General features: G+C 37.7%; 1 protein-coding gene across 2 annotated transcripts in view; it reads left to right on the forward strand.

Moving 5' to 3' along the window:
- Window positions 1–7,651: 7,651 nt before the first annotated feature.
- CIB2 (calcium and integrin binding family member 2) overlaps window positions 7,652–21,355 on the forward strand; it is a gene marked incomplete at both ends in the record, with an annotated part of 45,070 nt that continues 31,366 nt past the window's right edge. Inside the window, 2 exons of one of the 2 annotated variants that reach the window (XM_082322085.1) lie at window positions 7,652–7,702; window positions 17,582–17,616. In XM_082322085.1, coding sequence (XP_082178211.1) covers window positions 7,652–7,702; window positions 17,582–17,616 — 86 coding nt within the window. The remainder of the gene's footprint in view (window positions 7,703–17,581; window positions 17,617–21,355) is intronic. The other variant, XM_082322086.1, reaches the window with a different exon arrangement.

A 21,355-nucleotide genomic window follows, 5' to 3' on the forward strand; every position in this document is an offset into this window, starting at 1 on the left:
GGAGAGCAGCAGGCCCCGCCCCCGCGGCGCAAGGCCCCGCCCCCGGGGAAGCCGCCGCGGCGACACCGGTCCCGCGGTTCCCGCCCGCCGTTGCCCCGGGCCGAGCCGCCTTCCTCATCCTGCCCCCGGCAGCGGGGATGCCCCGGCCCTGTGTGGCGGGAAGTGTTCCCCTCCTTGCCCCCCCTCACCCCCCACCCCGGCGGTCCGCTGCGGGCCGAGGTACCGCGGGGAGCGCCCGGCAACTGCGTGCCACCGGCCCGGCCGGGCCCCGCCCGGCTGCCCCGGGCGACCCGGCGGAGGTGCAGCCGGAGAGCCGTCGCTCCTGGCAGTGCGTGAGGTGCTGGGGTGGGCTCAGCCCGGTGCCGCCGGGAGCCCGGGGGGGGTGAGGCGGCACCGCCGTGGCATCAGCCTAGCGACAAACAACAGCGGTTTTGCAAGCGGCCTCCGGTTTTGAAGCATTTGATGCTATTATAAAATCTCAGATTCTAGAATTGGGTCGTTTACAGGAGAAAATAGTCGTCATGAACAAAGAAGAGTGTCACGTATTTGTTGCAGCAGAGAAAAAAAACCCATGCACTCTAAAGCATCAGAAAACAAAGCTGTTGAAATAGGGGCAGTTTAAAATTTGTATTTGCCTTAATTTTTGAGGTACTTGTCTCATTATTTTTAAAAATGTTGATGCTCCTGTGTGTCAGTTCTAGGAGCCGGCTTAGGCTGTGGCTGTGGGCGGCCCCCAGCTGTGGAGCGTCCCTTCCTGAGCAGCATACGGCAAGGGAGACAGCGCTGCGCTTCTTACAATGATAAATGAGAATGGAGACAGCTCTCTTAGAGTCCCACCTAAAGCAGTTAAGAAATGCTTATTCTTCCTTATGCTTAAGGGTGGTAAGCTAGCTTGGGATGTTCTTCAGAGTGAAGCACCAAGCTCGAACAAAGGCAGCCTGAGCTCAGACCTCTGGGAATGACTGCTTCATCTGACTTTTAAACGATTCTCCTACCTGTGAAATGGTGATAATACTTCCACCTTCTGTTTGATCCTCTTAGACAAACAGTGATGCAGAGACTCTTTTATGATATGGTGGGCTCTGCTGTCTAAATAATGGTGGGGCCATTGCTTGCAATTTTGTTCAGTCAATTTAAGTCAACTCTTTTATTGTCAATTCAAAAAATTAGTTATAGAAATAAATGAGACTCTCAGCTTTGATTTAAAACCAAGACTGAATTTCTAAACTCAGTGGCTGCAAAGAGTGATACAAAATGTGAGTCTAATATATCCTGAAAGTTTAAACTCAAAAGACAATTTGAAAGAAAACCAGAACTGCCTTTGGTTTCTTATACTTTTTTGGCAACATAAAGATTTGGATTCTATCTCAGTATAATTTGGTGCCAGTTTTTGGTGATGGAATTATCAAAATGCTTGCGGCCTTTCCATTTACTTACCTCTGTCCTGTATGTGCTTGAAAACTCAGGACTAAGACTGTGTATTCAGTTTGCTCTTGTCTTGAAAGTGTGAGTAAGTAGAAATCCTCAAAACTGCCCAGCATTAGTAGCCACTGTTTTCTGGGGGTCGCTTGCTCCTTCCCCCCTCCCATGACAGGGCACCGGAGGGTACTCACAATTTTTGAAACATCGTACTGTGTGTATGTTTTATTTTATTTTTGATAATGCTTTGAATTGAGAATAGTCTCTCGGATGTTGTCTGTAATTGCAAGTGTGCAGAATTCTCTTGATACTGATTTTCTTCTGGTAACTACTGCTGCTTTTTCATTTTAGTCTTAAAATCCAAATTGGTCCTGTGGATATCTATTCTAAATGTTTCTGTAAAATATTTTTTTTTGTTCAAAGCTTGATCATACTTTACACATATTGGCTCTTCTGTTGTGCCACTTTACTTTCCACAGCTTACATGTCCTATTCACTGCTTTCCCCCCAGCCTCTTGCAAATTGAGGCCTGCTCCCATCTCAGATTGACCTGTGATGTTTCTAGGACATACTAGCTGAATTTTTAATGTTTTTACTGTATTGCTTCCCATGCGATGTATACATCTGTTCTACTCCTTTCTTTATATTTGTTTCTTTTGCCATGATGCTTACCAAAGGACTCCATAAATGTTGATTATGTGCTGATCAGTATATTCATGTTATTTTCTTGTGTTTTCTGACTGTAGCTGCATGTACTTTCTCGGTTTACACTTTGATTGTAAATTGAGTGGAGGAGAGAAACTGGGGAGAAAGGATTTTTTACACATATTTTCAACAGATTTTGATCTGTGTCTTATAGGTGCTACCATAATAATACTACAATAATAAGCCATTAACAGTGGCTGGTTTGGGTCTGTTTTGAGAAGGGCTAAACAACACAGTAATAAAACCATTAGTAGTTACTTTGCCTAGAAAAAAGATGCCTATACAGAGATAGCAGGAGTTTCTTTCCCCTAGTGAACATGGTATTGAGAATCCATGTGAGGAAATTCATGATATTAAATGTAGTCTGCATAGGAAACCATTAATTTTTTTTATTATTATTTTGTCCCTGAGGCAAAGCATTGTCTTGGGTAAAGCATCGTAAAAAAAAAAAATCATTTTTTCTTGATTTATTATGGATAAATTAGGCTTAATGAAATGCAGTCAGAAACCTCCATCTTCCAAGATAGTGTATTTTATTAAGTTAGATAGATAAGAGCATAAAACCAACAAATTTGGCACAAGGTTTTCCTTTCTCTTTGTTTTCTTTAGTATTAAAAACTCTCTGCAGAAAGTTCCTGCTCATCATAACAAGTGCATTTAATCAGATAGTCAGCATCTTTCATTGGTTTGAGGGCTGTGAGTTTTGCATCTTTCTCAAGTTCTGTTTATTCATTCGTAAGAGAGGGCTCAGTCCCATGAAGCATTCTCTTATAGGCTAGCACTTCCAGACAAATTTAGTGGGGTTTAAGCATCCAGTTGGTCATGTGTTGGAAAATCAATCTACTGCAGTAGCATGAAACCATCATTTTCACTCATTTTAGGATGTCTGTCTTGTAACTGTGTATTTACAGCTCATTTTTTATTTATAGTTTGCAATAACTATTGAATAAGAGGCAAGCTGTGACAGTTGGTGAAGCATATTACAATGGTAATGTTTTGTAGCTGTCGCATTTTTCATTCAAGGGACTCACAAGCATTTTAATTATTTTATCTCCACAGCACCTATTGTACCTGAACATTATTATTTCTCATTTACCTGTGAGCAAACAGAATTGTGAATAGGGTTCAAGTAAATAAGACAAGCCCCGAAGACTCAGGGTGGATTTCCACAGCTTCGGTGGAGGATAGAACTTTTCCCATGTAATCATTGCAAGTAGAGGTCATTGTTGCTTACACTTTCAGTAGCAGGGGGCCCTAACTTAACTTACAGAAAGTAGCAACAGAATAAACTGACAGACAGCCCTTCTCTATCAAAACTGTTCTTTTTGCTAACAGGGTGAATCTTTACGAAGAGCTAATCTGCAAGGAAACATCTGTGTGGGAGAGAAATTGTTTGAATATTTGGTGTAATGGGCACAAAATCTTGCAGGTTCTTTTTTCCCCAATTAAAAGGATAACTTTTGATTATGTCTATATATGAAAACTCAAAAAAAGTTGTAGCGAACGAGCTTGAGCAGTGAAGGCAGCAGATGTGCAACTTGATTGTTAAAATTCTGTGTGGATCTTCTCGTTAACAGGTAAAGTGATCTCTGTTCATAGTATCTTGATCTTCCTTTGACAAGGAATAAGAGCTTTCATACCTAAACCACAGTCAAGTTCTTACTGCATAATTTACAGAGGCAATTTAAGGTAGTAGGACCTGTCTGTTGGAGGTTATTAAATTTAACATCTCTACTAATAAATCAAAGTCACCTGGTGGAGCAGCCATGGCTAGCAACAGTTCAGCGCAAGAGACTTTGCACTGAAGGCGATCAGGAGTGCTAGCATGATTTGGCCCATCACATCCCTGCAGCTGGGATCAGATTGCAGCCTTAGGTGGGTGTTAAGCTATTGCAGCTGACAGCCATTTTGCTATAAAATACTAAATCTGGTGTACGTGGTTGATAGTATATTTTCTGCTCCATGAATTAAACTTTTAAAGTGGATGAACAGTGGCTACTTAACCATGTTCTCTGGTATAATGGCCAGTGTAATGTCAAGACTATTGTATATATACTTACACTAATTAATAAACTTTATTTTACAACTGATGGCAAGATATATGCTATATATTGATAAATAGCTTAAAATCACATGCTTTGGCAAACAGTTTAGAGAAATTGAAATACGGTATAGTGTGATGAAAGGCTGGTACTGATAACATTAAGGTCAGATCTTGCTGTGTACATAGAAAAGTATTGATTTGTTGCAGTAGCTTATGCTGGGAGTAAGTATTGCTTAACACCCAACTGGCAAATTAAACTAATCTTTGATAAATACAAACAGATAGAAGAAGTGAAAAAGAGCAAACTGGAAAATTATCTGATCTTTGATACATACAAACAGATACAAGGAGTCAAAAAGAGTTTGTGCATTATATTGTCTTTAACTTTTACCCAATTAGTATAGCAAGGTAATTATGCAATGAAATATAGGTACCACAATAGCATGCTTGAGAAGAACTAGCTAGTGTAGTGGAATCCTCAACAATCAGTGTTTGAATCCTCTTTTTAAAATTCTGTGCATTTTGATCTTATTTAATAGTGGAAAATACTCTTCAGGGTATGGAAAGAAGAACTGAAGAAACAGTGTATTTTCTGTCCATATACTCAGTGGGTGCTGTTCCCTTGGTAAGTTGCGTCTTTCTTTTAAAGCAAGAACTACTAACTCTTTTAAAGCAATCAACTCTCTTAGCCATACCAGTTTTCCTGCATAATTTCTCTACATTACATGAAACCACAGCATTTCTAATATGCAAGAGAAAAGCGGAGGGGGCAGAGTGGAAAGCCAGGCCCAAACGCATAAACGGGAATATGTCTGTGAACCTCAGGAACTCTACCTCTGGCCTACTTTGTAACCACAAGTAAGTCTTACCTAGTTGGTGCTTTCCATTTAGCCCTTCTGCTTTTTATTGTTATTATTTTGATTCTAAAGATAGAGATTAGCTGATGTGTGTGTCATCTAGGATACAGTAGGACCAAACAGCCAGGAATATAAAAGCAGGTAAAAAAAAGAAGAAATGAGATGTCAGTCTTTTCACTGTAGTAATACTGTTAAGTATACGGAATGACAAGATGAAAAGATATGGAGCCCAGTGCACCCCTGGTGGCAATTCGCTTTTGTATAATGACATTAAAGGCAGCTTGAATTAGGTGTCTGTGAAAGGAGTGCTATTTCACACAAATCACTCGACTATGTATTGGTCTGGTCTGAGTGAGAACAGCTGCTAGCTCTGGCATTTCAGTAGCACCAGCTACGAAACACACTTAATTATATGCATAACCACTACAGCTAATGATGAAGCTCATTCAGAGTTGAGGATGTGTAAGAACTTTCAGAACTGTGAAAATTCTTAATCTCAAGGGGTCCTTACGGATTGTTGTTTTTTTGATTCAAAAAAGGTGTGTTAAAAGAGCACTTTTAATAAACAGAAATACTGTATTTTGCAGGTTTGGGTTTTTTTCGTCATTACATTCTGACTTGCTTATGGAGAATCTTCTTGAACATAACAAGAATCCAATGCCACTGTACCTTGGGGAAAAGGAAAAAAAACCACAACACTAGTGGCTACAAAAAGAGAGGTCAGCTTGGCCATGTAATAGTCGATTCAACTGTCTGATATTCGAATAGGTGCTAGCTGCACTCTTGACCTGATGGTAGGTCATTCAGAGTTTGTATTGTCCTTATTATATATTAGCTTCTTCCTTCTTATTTTGAAACTGTGCTGCAATATATTCGATTGGTAGAATCCATTTCTTTCACTGTTAAAATGCTGATGTTTGCTTATCGCTAATAAGCCTCATTGAATGCATTCTCATCCCAAGCCATTTATTTTGTATATATGGTAATACCTTGTGGTTTTGTAACTCAAGGCGGTGCTGGTTTGCAGTTCATCAGATCTGCATTTCTAAATATTACAATCTAAGTAAGACACCTCTTAGAACAGTCTGTGCTTCAGCACTTTGTAGATTGTTTTTACTACGTATCCAACACATTTCACAGGATATTTTTACTGTGTATACAATACATTTACTTTCAGTATTATTGTTAAATGTTTGTTCTTTGTTGTTATATGCCAAGGTAAACCAAACTCCTATTATCCAATGCTGTTATCAGGTCAGGATCATTAGAAGCTCTAGGAAAAAGCACAAGATAATTCTCCAGGTGTTTTTATTAAACATGCTAACTTGCTGAGGAAATAATGACCATTGGCGGAGCTGTAGGTAAAGAAGGTAGGAATTTTATTAAATATTTATAAACTCTCTCCCGTTCCTGTGTGTACAAATGGGAAGTGAGCAGTCCAAAGAAACTTAGTCATAACAGGTCTTTCCTCCCTGTTCCCATCCTTTCTCACTCAGCCTTCTTCCTACTGTTGTTATAAGAGCTTATCCTTCTGCAGATGGTAGATAATATAATTTTGTTTGAGTTTATTAATTTTTTCTGTGTGCATCTCTTATATGCTCTTCTATTTCTTTTATTTATTTTTTTTTTTAATTTCCCCGGAAATACGGAAATAGGGTTGTATTAGTTTAAAATACACTGTGAGCCCTCTAGTGGTACTTTCTACCTTTGCTTTAGGCTGTGGTAACTTTTTTTCTTACCAGCTGTGCTTGCTTGAGCCGAAGGAGTCAGATTGACGTCTGTTTAAACTACTTAAATAAAAAAAATCAGGAAGATTAAATTAATGTGAGAAGGAATACTTGCATTCACTGGCATACCTGGGAGTTTGCCACCTCTGGTAGTGAACTTACATCCTTGATAGCCCGGGCTGGTTATAGCCACAGCGTAGACATCAGCATTTACTGTGGAGCCCCCACGGCACCTGTGATGATGTGGGGGCACTCTGGACACTTTGAGCCTCCATCCAGCTGTGTTTAACATTGGCAGCATGGTACAGGTCAGATGCAAGCACTGACTAGGATGTACTTTTATCTGTGAGGAGACCAGCTGCAGAAACCTTTACTCTGCTGATCCATTTTTCTAGTTACTAGATTTGCTCTGTGTGTGTGTGTGTGTAATACGACTGCGCTACCGAGCGCCATCGGGTGACGCAAAGCTGCTCTAAAACATGAAGGTGCCGAGCTGGAGCGCCCTGAAGTCAGGGAGCGAGCGAGCGAGCGAGGCACCCGGGCAGTAGAGAGCTGATTTCTTCTGGTACTGGCTACTTGGTTTTACGTTATAAAAGCTCTGTATGCCTCTTAGAAAAGCATCTGAAAAAGGGGGAGAATGGCATCACTGTTTTTGGGCGACACCTGCCTGTGATTTTAACGCTTTCCTTCCCAGCACACTCAGGTCAAGCCTTTGCAAAGATTTCTCAATACTGCGTCCTTCCTCATTGGACAGGTACAGTCAGAACCAGTTCAATGCAGGCTTTGGGATTTTTCCAGCGCGCTCACGGAGTATACGTGCTCTAAATGCCTACAATACAGAGGAATCCAGCTACTTCTAATGGGATGCATTTGCATAGAGGAAGAATTCCTCATTTAAGATGGGTAATAAGCAAACAATATTTACTGATGAACAGCTAGATGCCTACCAGGTAAGATATCTTAGTTTGCATTAGGGGAAGGAAAGGAGAAACATATCTTAATATGTTTGTGGGGGTTTTTTTGTTTTGTTTTGGGGAGTGTTTTTTCCAAATATAAACAAAAACTTCATTTGTAGCCTGCATGCATATATTCTACTATTCCTTCCCAGCAATTGTAATAGTATTGTAAGGATGGGTTCTTAAATATAGTTTAATTCCTCTCTCTGTATACAAGGAAAGGAGTCAAATCCTCGATGTCTGGACTAGGAAGCAGGATAAGGATGGTGATTAGCTTGACAATGGGAGTTTTTAGTAGAATCTTTCTATTGAGTGTTTTGTAAAGAAGAAAGTGTAGCAATACCATCTTTTTCTCTCCCTGATACCTTTGCTGTCAATAAGAGGGGAAAGGGAAAAAAATAAAATCTTATCTAATTTTACTTCTTCTAAGGGTAAGTCATAGAAATATGCTTAGCGTAATTCCAGAATAGGTATCCTTATGCTTGCATCCGCTCCTGGATGGCAGTTTCCTACCTTGACAGAAGAAGTATACATTTTATGTCCAGGGATAGCTTATTGGTGGTACTTTATTTACTTCACATTGCATCAACTGATTTTTTAATAGGGTAAAAAAATAATAATTCCCAGTTTTCAGTCATGTTTCAGCACACTGCAAATCTTGGTGAAATGGATCGCGGGAAGCTATCTGCACAGTGGGCATCTTGAACAAGTTTCTGAAAATACAGTGAGGCAATATATCGAACAGAAGTGTGCTGAAGGAGGAGGCAGCTGACTACTTATTAGGAGATGCAGACAGGGCTGGCTGCACTGATCTGTTCTCTTACATGAAGCTATAAACATAGACAATTAACAGCACAGGATATTAACGTTTAGTTTATCTTGTGCTAACCAAGGGACAGATCCACTGCACACAAAAGCAAATAACTTTCTTTTTACTTTCAGAATCTTTGACTTAATCCCTTGAACTAGAAACAATTATTTTAAATACTAATTTTCTTTGGAGTTACTGCTAACAAGGACTTTTCACAGGTGTAGGTATTTATACGGAGAGTCAGGCAATGGATATATGCTTTAAAATGTTATCCCACGCAGAAAACAAGTCATAAATTAAATGCTCTTATTAAATTCCTAGCCTTTTTCTTGTCATTGTAGGAAATATGAAAATGGAGCTTCTTTAATTTCCACTTTGTTACACATGTCACCCTCACCAGCAGTCTATCACTGTAATGTATTAGTCTAAGTTAGTGATCTCAGACTTAGTAGTCCAAGATCCAAAAAGGCTTTTTTACATCCCTGCTGAATAGGCAAGAGGGAAATCAAAGATCTGTAAAACACCAGTGTCAGTCTTCCTACTACCAATAAAAGTGAACACAGAGCAGAGACAACTGCAGTGCAACAAAACAAAATCCAAATGTAATTAACGTTATCTTCTTGACATAAACTGGCAAATGCAAGAGCTGAAATGTCATCCCTAATTCACTACTCTTCATGTAGAAATTGCCTTTCTCTAATGGCTTTTGCAGCCCCTGCCTTGCATAATGCCAGGTAATTGATCTCAAAGCCTGGCAGTAGTTAGGCCCAGTGGATTGAGCCAGCCTATGGGATTTCTCTGTTACAGGCAGACTTGTAGTTCATTAGTATAATGCTAGACAATTTTTTACTAGTAAGAGCACTTGTTATATATGCTAAGTACAATAAAATGACAAGTTTCAGGACAATAACTAATCTCCAGAATGTATCAGGAAGGAATATTAGCCTCATGCTGTGAACAATCAGCTAAAGTCCTTATTTTGATGGTGATTTGCCTCTGATCCATTAGTTATTGCATACCTCTTGGATCTTTTAAACACGGAAATCCTGGGGTTGCTGCTGTAGCCATCCACACAGAGAGCTCTTGCCTCTCCACTACATTCTGGGGGAGTATGCAGTTGCTGTAATACAAATGGAGCTGTTTGACTTGGAGTTTGCCGTCTTATCTGCCTTTTTCTCATTTGTGGAATTCCTTCAGAACAGAAAAGGGGAGAATGGGGTAGTGGTTCCATAATTTTAAAATGCAGGTTTTTCATTTCTTGAAAGAGCATTTCGGTTGCCAGGTCCTCTGAACACGGGACCAAAGTAAAACACTGTGTGCCAGGGTCCACTTTGCAACAGGGTGTTGTGCACATCTGTACCCCAATGTACAGCCAGGCATCTACATATAAATTGCTTTTAAAATGGATCATTGATTAATCCTTTTCTTTTTTTTTTTTTCCCAAATGAGAAGTAGGCAACTTCTTGTGAATTTGTATGTCTGTGAGTTGGTACTCTGCTCCTCACAATAATACCCAGGGTTGCAGAGTCCGTAGTATCAGTATGGCAGAAGCAAAGGAGTCAACTTAATCCTTTTTGTAAAATAGATATATTTTTTTTTTAATTCCCCACAATTCCTATTAGAAGACTGTTCAAAACTTCACTCCCCTCATGGTTAGACTTATCATTTCTTTATTTGAATGTATTTCTGGCCACTGTGTTATCTGGTTGTAGCTTTTTTGCTCTGAGCTTATAGCACCTGAACGCTACTTTTTTTTTTTTTTTTAATGCATTATGTTTTAAGCGCTTGTTCCATAGAAGACACTATAAGATGGAAAAGTGAGAAGTTAATGTGCTTAAAGTATGGGAAAACCATATGTAAGTGGCTTTAGTTTTCAGGAGTAAAGATTAAGCTGAAGAAAAATCACCTGCTTGAAAAGCTAGCATACATAAATCTCAGATCATTCATATGATATTAGTGAAATAAAATAAATTTATTTGCTTTGTATAAAACTTTCTGAAATGCCCATGTATAAACTTTTTTTTGCATATAAACTATCATATTGAAGAGTCACTTTTTAGCAGCACCTTTCATTTACATGAAATAATTGTAAATCTGGTCACCCACAAGATGACCTCAATGTTTTTAATAGATTAGTGTTTTAAATACTCTTCATTAAGACTGGTGATAGGTGGCCAGTTGAAACTGTTAGTAAGAGAGATGCACAATAAGACTTGATAGTATTAAACCTCTCATACTCGCCCCCCCCCGCCCCCAGAAGAGGTAGAGGCAAATTGTCTAAAGAAAGACTGGAAAGCTGCAAATCTCCTAACACCTTGTCACATCACCTGTTATTAAGATAGTGTTCTAGTTGGCAGCTCTTTACATTTTCGTAAATTTAGTGAAATGTTTTGGAAATTAGGCTTTTGCTAACATTGGTTTCCTCATTGAGATTCACGTCATTTAAAAAGTTAGCCTTGTAAGAAAATTAATTCTACTGGGGATTTCTGCTTCTTACGCCCTTAGAGTACTTGACTGCTTGGGGGTGTTTTTGGTGGGTTTCTTTTGGTTTGGTTTGTGTTGGTTTTTGTTTGTTTGTTTGTTTTTTTGTTTGTTTTTTACATAAAATGCAAAATCTAACCAAGGTCTGGTTAGGGAGAAGGTAAGTATTAATCAGCAAGAAAGATGTATTTCATTGCAATCAAAGAACATAATTTTAAAATTAAGCTTTTAAAAGTTGTCTACAGATTTTGAAGGTCAAGTCTCATAATGAGAAAAGAAAATGAACCAGAATTTTAGGCTATTTTTGAGTGATGCTGTATAAGGATGCTTGGAGCAGTGGAAAATAAAGGTATATAATAAAGCAACATCAGAGCCGTATATTGGCCTCAGTGCACTGCATTTCTCACTGAGAAACAATTATATGGAGTGGGAAATGCATAGAAGCTGTGCTTGGGGTATGGACAAACTACTCCACTGTTCAATCAATCTCATTGCCTTTTCTGGGGTTACTCGAATAAGTGGCCTGAATTTGATATGAATTTGATTCTAATTTTTTTTCTTAACAGACAGAACCTATAGAATATAGGGCACAAATATTTTATATCAGATATTACTGGTTTTATTACAAGCCATTTCTTTTTGTATTTGTCATTAATGGGATTATTTACTCTACATTATTTAATGCAGCCTCTGATGCAAACTGATGTATATCCTGGCTGTCTTCTCGGCAATATTGCAATAAAAGACAGTAATATGAAATAATTACTTCCTTCTTTTGCACAAGAATTTGTCTATTACAGAACTAACTTTTTTTCCTTTTATTAAAATTCTCGTCTAAGTGGAATTCAACTATATTTCATGAGAATTATGCAAAACCAGATGAAAGTTATGTTATGATCTGTCAAGAAATGCCATTTATAAAGTGAAACTAGGTCATCAAGCTATCTTTTGATTTAAAAAGCTATGCTTGACTTAATCAGGATCTCTGATGAAAATGAACCCTTTGCAAGAATACAAAAAGTGTATTTATCACAGGTTCTCCAGGATCTTCTGTAAAAAGTACTTTTCAGTTTGATAGAGCATTGCTGTTAATGTGCAAATATTAAGTAGCATAATAATGGAACAAGGTTTCTGTGAAATTATCCTTTAGTCAGATTCTGGTTTCATGTTACCATTTGGTGCATATATAGATTGAGCTAAGTTACATTTGTTGACAGTTTGTTTGTTCCTCAGTCATTGCTAATGTCTAACTATTTTTACTCCCATGTTGCAATATAAATATATAAACTGGTTCTTATAGCTGCAGATTTTTTCTCCTGAAATTCAGTGGGTGTTTTAGTTGTTCTGGCAGTAGTTCTAAAATATATATAATTACAAATGAAGATAGGCTGGATGTTAAAATCTCCATTGACATTCTGATGCAACCAGCATTTTTTAAAATAAAAGTCCATATACTGATACTATTATTAATGCAGATACTAACTCTGACAGGATTTTTTTTTTTTTAGCATTTAAATCTGGATTCACTGAAGTACTTGCAGAGCTACAGAACTTAGACTGGTGCTAATCTCATTGACTTCCAGTAACTCTTTATATATTTACAGTGATGAAAATACATAGTATCTTGCTGACTCAGTCTTGCACAACTCTGTACCAGTATTAGTTGTATGGCAACTAGAATAAACGTATTGCATTTGTAAAATGTTACCAGAATAGACTTAATAATAGATCTTATATGAAAGTTCATTTGCTTCTATCCAGAACCATTTTGATTACTTCATAGGATGATGGTTTTATGGTGTTTTGATTAAATGTTCTTACACACATTGTGTATTTTTGGCACAGTACAAAACATAATTTGTGATTTAAAAAATGAAACCTCTGAAATAATTTATTTGAAATATTAACATTTAAAATGTTGCAGCATCCAGTATTTCTCATTTATTAAAAGCTGTTCAGTAAGACAGCTATATGGATCTAATCTGTCTTGCCTTGAGGATATTGTCAAAATTCCTGCTAGTCATTGGTTTACTTTATCTGTGGCTTGCTGGCTTTTGTTTTAGACTGTTTTTCTAATTTGGAGTGATTTTGTATTGCTAAGACTGTTTTACATTATTTCCGTATTTATAAAACTTTCCAATGGAACTGTTGCAGGATCAGAATAAACCTGCCCTTATGAAACTATACATATAAAAGGCATAATTATATATGTATTGTCTTAGAGGAGAAATATGCATGTAATGGGTTTAAGATATGTTATTACAAAGTAGCTTTGCATACTTGAGCATTGCTACTCTTTCATTCTATCATTCCTTTCTCTAGTTTTTCTTCTTTTCTTTTCTGAAGTGTTTTGCTTATCTATGTGAAATTAGTTCTACCTGAAAACTGTGCTTTATGCACAGTAATATTTGCTTCTAAAAGTGGTAAGTGATAATCTTTCATTCAGTGGACTCTGCTGCCATTCATAAAATTCATGCTGTGCTCCGGTATTGGCAATAGATCCAACAGAAGAAATAACATGTGGTCTGATTCTGGAGCCATACCTTATGTTATGCTGTGTATGCACACTTTACATAAAATTAAGTATCAGCATTCTCAGCAGAGTTATCTCTGTTCCTATTTTCTGTTCAAATCCCTGTAGAACTAAACATAAAGCAGAACCGCTCTAGGAGTTTGCAGTAAGATCTTACAGACTAATGGAAAAGGTAGTGGACCACCATGTTTCAGTCTGTTCCCATTTTGTCCTAAACCTGCATTCACCTGACATAGGAAATCAAAGAATAAAACTAACAGCCTGTACATTCTGCTCTTTTATAAAGTAAATTTTAAGAGCAGAGACCATTAGCCCTACTTCACAAGCAATGTTGAGTGACTTGCAGAAAGTCACACTACCAGCCCAGAGCAAAGCCACCCGTGGAACCTAAATACACCAGCTATCTGACTCTTTTCTCTGCAAAATATTTTAAGAACCAGTTAAGCCACCTAAATGCTAAATTTGAGAACCTAGTCCCATTATATAAGCTAATGATCTCATTGAAATCAATGGGAAATTTTCTGTTTGCTTTATTCTATTCACTTTGCTAGACGTAAGGAAGTTAAGGGGATACTTGCAGATTTGTTTAAGTGGTATCTTACCTTCAAAAAACCAGCAGTGATCCTTTGTCAGACTTCTAATTAACTTGATTATTAAGGGCACAAGGACAGACCAAGTGGGACAGTTGATCTTAGAAAAGGAGCACGTATTTTCTCAGGGGCTGGAGTAGGTGACCTTTCAAGACAAAGCCTATATTCTAAATAACCTAAAACCCACAAGGGACCTCCTGTTAGCAGAAGTTTTTCAGGCCATTGTATAGCATTAGAAATAAAAGCAACAATTCTCAGGATAAATTCTTGCCAGAAATCTTGAATTGATAAGAATTATGAAAACTCTGGTAACGCTTATTTGTTTGGTATTTTGTTTGTGCTTTTCTAGCAGGACTCCCAGTGGCTTTAGTGTCCAGACAGAATAGACAGGTTGCTTTTTAAATTCATAATAAACTCAAATACAGTCCACGTAATAGCAAATGTGTTCTGTGATATCTCTGGCTTGAAGGAAGATGAATGTCATCATATGCATAAATGACAAATGCTTTCTAGGACCAACTTCACCTTTCCTTATGAGGGAGTTAATTTAACGTTTTAGTTTACTATTTATTGTCCATCATTGTGTATTTTCTGTATGAATGAAGTAGCCAGAAGAAAATTGGATGATTCATCTCCGTGTTTCTTTGGCCAAAAGTCTTTAATTAAATTGGAATTAAATTGCTGGAGTTCCAGCAACTGTAAAATGTAATTATGTTATTTAGACCCTTGCTCCATCGTGACTTTAATCCAACTTAGGGCTGTGCTTTCAAAACAAAACAAAAAAAAAAGGGCAGTCCTGCACCTCTGTCCTGCCATGAACAGATACTTGTTTTAGCTTCATCTCTTGTACCAGCACTACTGACACTATATTCTAAGCCACTAAAAGGAAATGATCCAAGCTGGAAATGAATCCATTTTTGCTAGGTTAGTTTTCAAACACATTAGTTCCTTCCTTCAGGGTTCTCTGATGCAGCTATGCTACTCATCGGTGTGAAGTCCGCATAAAGGAAGAGGCAGAAATAAGAAGCTTGAGAGAAGCAAGAGAGCTGGCTGGCCTTCCCTGTCAGAGATAGCTTGGAGCCACGGCTTTTACATTTGCCATTTGAGACCAGACAGGCTTCTTAATGGTAAAGCATTTCTTAAGTGGTGTGTGTGATCTTGCTGTGGATCAGAAGTATAGGCCAGGTCACAATTAATTTGTGGTGCTCTGACCCTGAATAGCTTTAAGACCTCTGCAAGTGGTCTGTGAAACCACTGTAAATTTTTTTGACACCCCTCATCCCTGACACACAATTACATGTAATTGGCAGGCATAATTGGAATACTGCGGTCAGTAACAGTGGTCAGGCAGATACTTGCAACTACTTTTGTTATACAGGTTTTCAATATCAGTGGTTTTTAGATTATATTAGTAAAAATTTTGTTTGATAAAAAAAAGGCAGACAATAGTGTCTGTCAAAGACATGAGGTGACTCAGATAAAAAAAAAATTATGTGGACCTTCAGTAAAAAAGGTTTACGATCTGACCTCTTAATATGTCTTCCAATGGCATTTTTTGCATGATATCTGGAAGGTAAAGGGTAACTTCTCTTTTTCATCTTCATCACCATTTGCATATCAATTCACTGTCAGCTTTCTAGTTAAGTAACGGTGTCTCCTGTTTTCTCAAGCCTATATAATTACGGGATGATTGCTGCTGAGGGCATTACAGTTATTTGTGAGATTGCACTTGCCTTTCGTTAGTAAATGAAGCATCCTTAAGTGACAGTTTGACTGTAAGCGTTGAATGTGCTGAAATTAATGAAGACTTAACCAGCTGGCTCCTATTTCACTTTGTGCAGTTCCAGACAATGTGACATCAGTGTCAGCAGCTCACAAGGTGCTTCCTTTCGTGCCTTGTAACACTATTCTGCTACACAATACACTAAAGGAAGAGCTGCTTCTCCTGCCGCTTTATATGGAGGAGAGCAAGCAAACTCAATAATTGATACCATGCAGGACTGATAGCGTACCTGGATACCTGAGACAAGCTGTTTGACTGCTTCAGCTAGCTGTGATCATTTGCCTTTCCCCTCCTTGGAAGAAGCAGGCATTTAGCCAGAGTGATTCTCAGCTTAGGGAAGAAATGCTTTTTTACTAGTTGACTGAAGAGCAGGACTGGGGGAGTCATACTAGTTGTATGTACTCTTTAAGTATGACTTACCAAGTCTGATATTGTTACCCTGTCACTAGCTAATTTTAAAATATGATATATTTTAAATACATTTACATTAAAGGAGGAAAACTACTAAGAGCTGAATTCTTAGGCAAATGCCTTGCCGCATCACATGGGCCTGTGAGAGAGGTGGGTAATCAGGAAGAATTTTGTGGTTTGGTGGTTGTTCCCTATATATACACCCTCATCAGCCACTAGCTCTAAGACAAGATGATGCATATTCTCTGACTTTATGACCTGAACAATGTTCTAAACTGATCATCCAATATTTCATTGCCACCAGTATTCCTAGTTTTGGATGCAGGGCAGAATTTGCCCTAAATAGATAAGATAGTGGGTATTAGGCGATATTTCTATTAACGGGATGGGACTGATTATTATGGTTCCTCACAGCATCTGAAAATATAACTTATTTTATGACTGATGTAGAAATACATGAAATGCAAACTATTTCACTGCTCATATCATGGTTCTTTTGTGAAGTGTGTGAATTCTGCTAGCAAAATGCAGATGTTCATAAAGAGTGAATTAAACTAGTGTAAATGCAGTCCTACCACAGAGCCATTCAGAATGCAAGTGAATGCTTGTAAGCTCTTCTTTCATGTTCAGCCAGCTCTACTTTGCATTCTAGTAAGTTATTTCAAATTCTGTGATACCACAGGGAAAGCTGAATAGTTTGCCTGCTGTTTGGAGCAGGGGCTGTCCTTTTACCCATGTTCCTAACATATGAGAGTTTGCAGCCTTCGCTGAAGTAACCACAGTGCAAAGTGATTGTTAGCAAAAAGAGTTAATAACTAATAAATAAGTACATGACTTTTATTATTAAATCAGTTGTCTCTAATAGAGGAATACTCCAAGTTTGAAGATAGTTTTCTTCATCTATTTGTTATTTATAACTTTCTAGATCCATTTATTGAATGCTTTTGGCCTGTACCTTACTTTTTTATTTCATTTTGTTTCTGGTCTGGTCATTCCACAGTGGAGAAGTGTTTCAGCAAGCTGTTTTTTTTTTCTCCTGAAGTTTCACATTAACAATATTTTTTTACTGATAACCCTGTCCTTAGGATATTTCAGTTATTTTATAGCATATATTGCTTTCTGAGTCAAAAGCAGATGGTACAAAAGTGACAGCTTTAATGTTTTTCTGCCAGATCTGAGTTTCCTTCCAAAAGGTTGAAAAATAATTCTTTGCAGTTGTTTTCAATATTTCTATAGTACAATAACTTTTTTTTTTTCTTAACAGGATTGCACGTTCTTCACTCGGAAAGAAATCCTTCGGTAAGTAAATGGTATTAAATTTTTCCTTTGTGATTCATATGGAAGGAACTAAATCTTTTTTTCTGACTTGTGAGGAAACCAAATAAAGGCAGTTATTTTGCATGAATGAATGAGTGAGTGTAGGATTGGACTCAAGAAACACTTATAATATGTAAATGTGTATAAAGAAACAGATGGTGATTAGCTTAATGTCAATATCATAGACTTTTCTAGAGATAAGCCATTGAACAGTTGAGAGCCAGTGACTTTTTATGAAAGGAATTTGCTGCTTTTCTGCTCAGTTATACCAACGAGGGCACATCCTTCGGTCAGTACAGGTTTTGGTATGGACTTAAGTGTGGGGAAAACTGGTGGAACTTAAACTGCAGAGTGCTGAGAATGTTTGTTTCTGTACAAACTTTCCCTACAGAAAGTCCCAAAGACTGGGATCACTGTTTGCAATAGAAGGGACTTGGTATTTTTCAGTAGTGATTGATTGAGCCAAACTGAAGTAATTTCTGCCTATGCATATGCTGACTTTTTGCCCTGGATCCTGCCATGGATTCTGCAGTGGATTCTTGATCTTCTAACCATTTAGATTAAAGATATGTGAAAGTATGACATAGATCCTGTCCTGTCAATACACCTGTTGTTTTTCCTGAGGATTTTTGCCAGATTGGGGAATGAGAATAAATCTGTTGTATGTATCTAGACCTAGGAGTTCATAATGCTTCAGGATTCTCCAATTTGAATAGCTTCTCAGACATAAGCAGCCTTTGTTTTCATAAACATTGGGAACCACTTTGAGATCAAAAATAGACATGGTCTCTGAGACAAATGTTCTTTGCCTTTACTCTGTTGCTGTAAACATCAGTAAGACTGATGTTCAGTGATTCTGTCAAGGCAAAAAACTAATGGCATGGCTTTGAGTGGGGTGCTTTATTTTTTGCTGGAAAAATAGAGGTGGTATTTCAGCTCATTTCTTGCATACCTTGCTCTCACACAGAGAGATCACAGAGAAATGATGCACTCACTCCTCAGCAGTGCACAACATCTCTGAGATCACTGTGAAGTAAGAACATTGCAATACCACCACCACGTAAGCCAGGATTTAATTTGGTCTGGGTCCCTCTTATATAATTGTTATGGTTTAATATTTAGTCACATTGTTGGAGTACATTTTCATGATACATGATGGTGTGACTGAATGAGTCAGAATATGTGTGCAGTGAGTGGGTGATAGTTGGCCCAAAGAGAAGCTAAGCTTAATGCAACCTGGCTCCAACAGAGATATTGGTGTCCTCAAAGCAAGTCAAGGATTCGCAAAAGTGAATTACCATAGCATGGATGTAACTTCTTTAGCAAAGCAGTCCTCAGCTGCAAACCTCTAGGAATGACACATGATCGTTAGCTATAAAGAGGTGTCGTTCTGTGACTGTGGTACCCTACAAAAAGTCATGCAGCTTAAATGAAAATGAATGGTCATTGTATGTTCTATCAGGGCTCAAAGTTGTTAGTTCTGCTTGCGAACACTGGCTTTGGCAATAAGGGAATTTGTCATCACAGTTCGTTCAGAAAAGCAGCTGTGAGCCCAAAATAACAGACACTTTGTGGTTCAGACGTCAGAAGTGATTCGGTGATGTTCCTGTACCGTCATTAGTTCCAGCAGTTGGATACGGAATAAAAGATGTCCCTGTGTGGCCACCAAATCTCAGCTATATACATTATATAGCCAGAAAAAAATTTCCTGAATGGTTTAGTGTAATTTTCTGTATAAAACAGAATAAGAAAGAAGAAGAAGAAAAGTGACTGATTTTGGTACATGTACACCTAAAATACATTTAGAGAAAAATTTGTGGACAAATAGGAAACGTAAAACGTGTGCGGTACAGGCCCAATTTAAAGAATATGACCTAAAATATGACCAATGTTATAGCAGGACTGTAACATTGGTGGGGGGAGAATGGACTCAGAACTGTAAAATGCTGATGAAAGAAAGGAAATAAGGAATCAACCATCTCCACAGAATTTGTAATTAGGAAACTGCTGAATCAGAATAGGCAAACTTTTTTTTTAATCTGGAAAACAACATTTCCAAACTGTAAATTTGAACCATCATGTGCAACAGAGAAAATACAGAAGGTGTGCTTTGAAAAATACACTGCAGATTTTAGGAAAAGATATTTTAAAGTCATGAGATTAGAAAATATCATTGTATGGTAGGCAAAGAGGAATTTACAGTATTGCAAAATCTGGCTATGAAATGAAGAATCAGCAAGTTCTGTTCTCTTTTTCTGGGTTGCAGTGGATTAAAAATATACGTGTAGAGAATGAGTTTGCAGTGTGCAGCTTTGACAAGTAGATAAAAACTGGCTGAAATGAAGAGATTTCTGTACGGAATTGTCATAAAACTTTCACGCTCATTCTTCATTTTTTCTTGACACATGAAACAGATAAAACTTATGTTGAAGTTTGATATCAAGGCACTGAAGACAATGCTTCAGAACATTCTAAAAATCACAACAAAAAATTATATGGATTTGCAAATATTTTTTATATAACAGTATTCTGGGGTTGATTTTTGGTGTATGCCATATCCAAAACCTGAGACTGTATTTCACACAGGACCTTTGGTAATGGTAAAAACAGGTCACAATTTATTTCAGTAAGTAAGAGCACTCCACTGTCCTGCAGGACTCTTGGCAGCATAAAGGAATATCTGAGTAGAAATGGATCTTATTTCCTTTTTGATTTAGGCAGATTGCACAGTGCTACAAATTCCACAGTGCTGGACAGAACACTACATGTATCTCTTTCAAAAGTGTGTAATTTGAAACTACATTTGCAGACAGATGATCTGTAATCTTTTTTTCCCTCGCATGGCAAGTGTGACATAGAGTAGAGGAGGTCACTGTAATTCACAGGACTTGATGATAAAGGAAGCAGCATTGAATTGTGGAAAAGATTCTCCTGCTATTCTAGAACAAGTGGATGCTTTTCTATCTAAGAAAGTTTGACGTGGGGAGTATGGGTGGGATAGGGACTGGGGAATTGGAAGCTCCTGTTTACTTTCTTACTCTGTCACTAGTCTATGCATGCTACTGAGCACCTTTGACAAATTGCCACTGTAATTTGTCTGTGTTACCTACACATAATATTTTTGTGCCTTTTAAGTATGAGGATAATATTTCCTTTGTCTTGCCTGTTTAGATTGCAAACTCTGCCTGGTAAGGATAATGTAAACTATTTTTATATGCAGCGTGCTAAAAGTGATCTTAGTTGTAGCTTTTACATTTTATGGTAGTGCAAAGCTGTTCTGAATATTTTTTTAGGGTTATGGTATCTCTGAGAGGTGTTACTATCACCTGGTAGACCTGGTCATTTAAATAGAACAATTAAAGAACAGTGAAGTGTTGAATGTGGCAAATAATATTTAAGTTAAAACAACCCTGATAGATTTTTAGTAAGTGCTGTTTCTCTAAAAAGCATAGAAATGTAAATAAAGAATTTTGTCTTGGTTTGCTTTTCTCTCTTCAGTAATATAAAAGAGCATGAGTGATGCCAATGGTAATGCCCAAAATTGTTATAATTTATTGTGAAATAGAAGTGTAGCTTCTTCCAATAGGAAACATGTAATGGACCTCAGCTTGAGTACTGTGAAAGCCTAATAACACATTTTGTATTTCGTAACTGAAGTTCTAGGGAAACAATCTATTTCCTGAGAAGAGAACAAAGCATGCACTTAGACTCAATTACATTG

The sequence above is a fragment of the Platalea leucorodia genome (assembly GCF_965183815.1).
Source record: "Platalea leucorodia genome assembly, chromosome: 9".
Taxonomy (NCBI): domain Eukaryota; kingdom Metazoa; phylum Chordata; class Aves; order Pelecaniformes; family Threskiornithidae; genus Platalea; species Platalea leucorodia.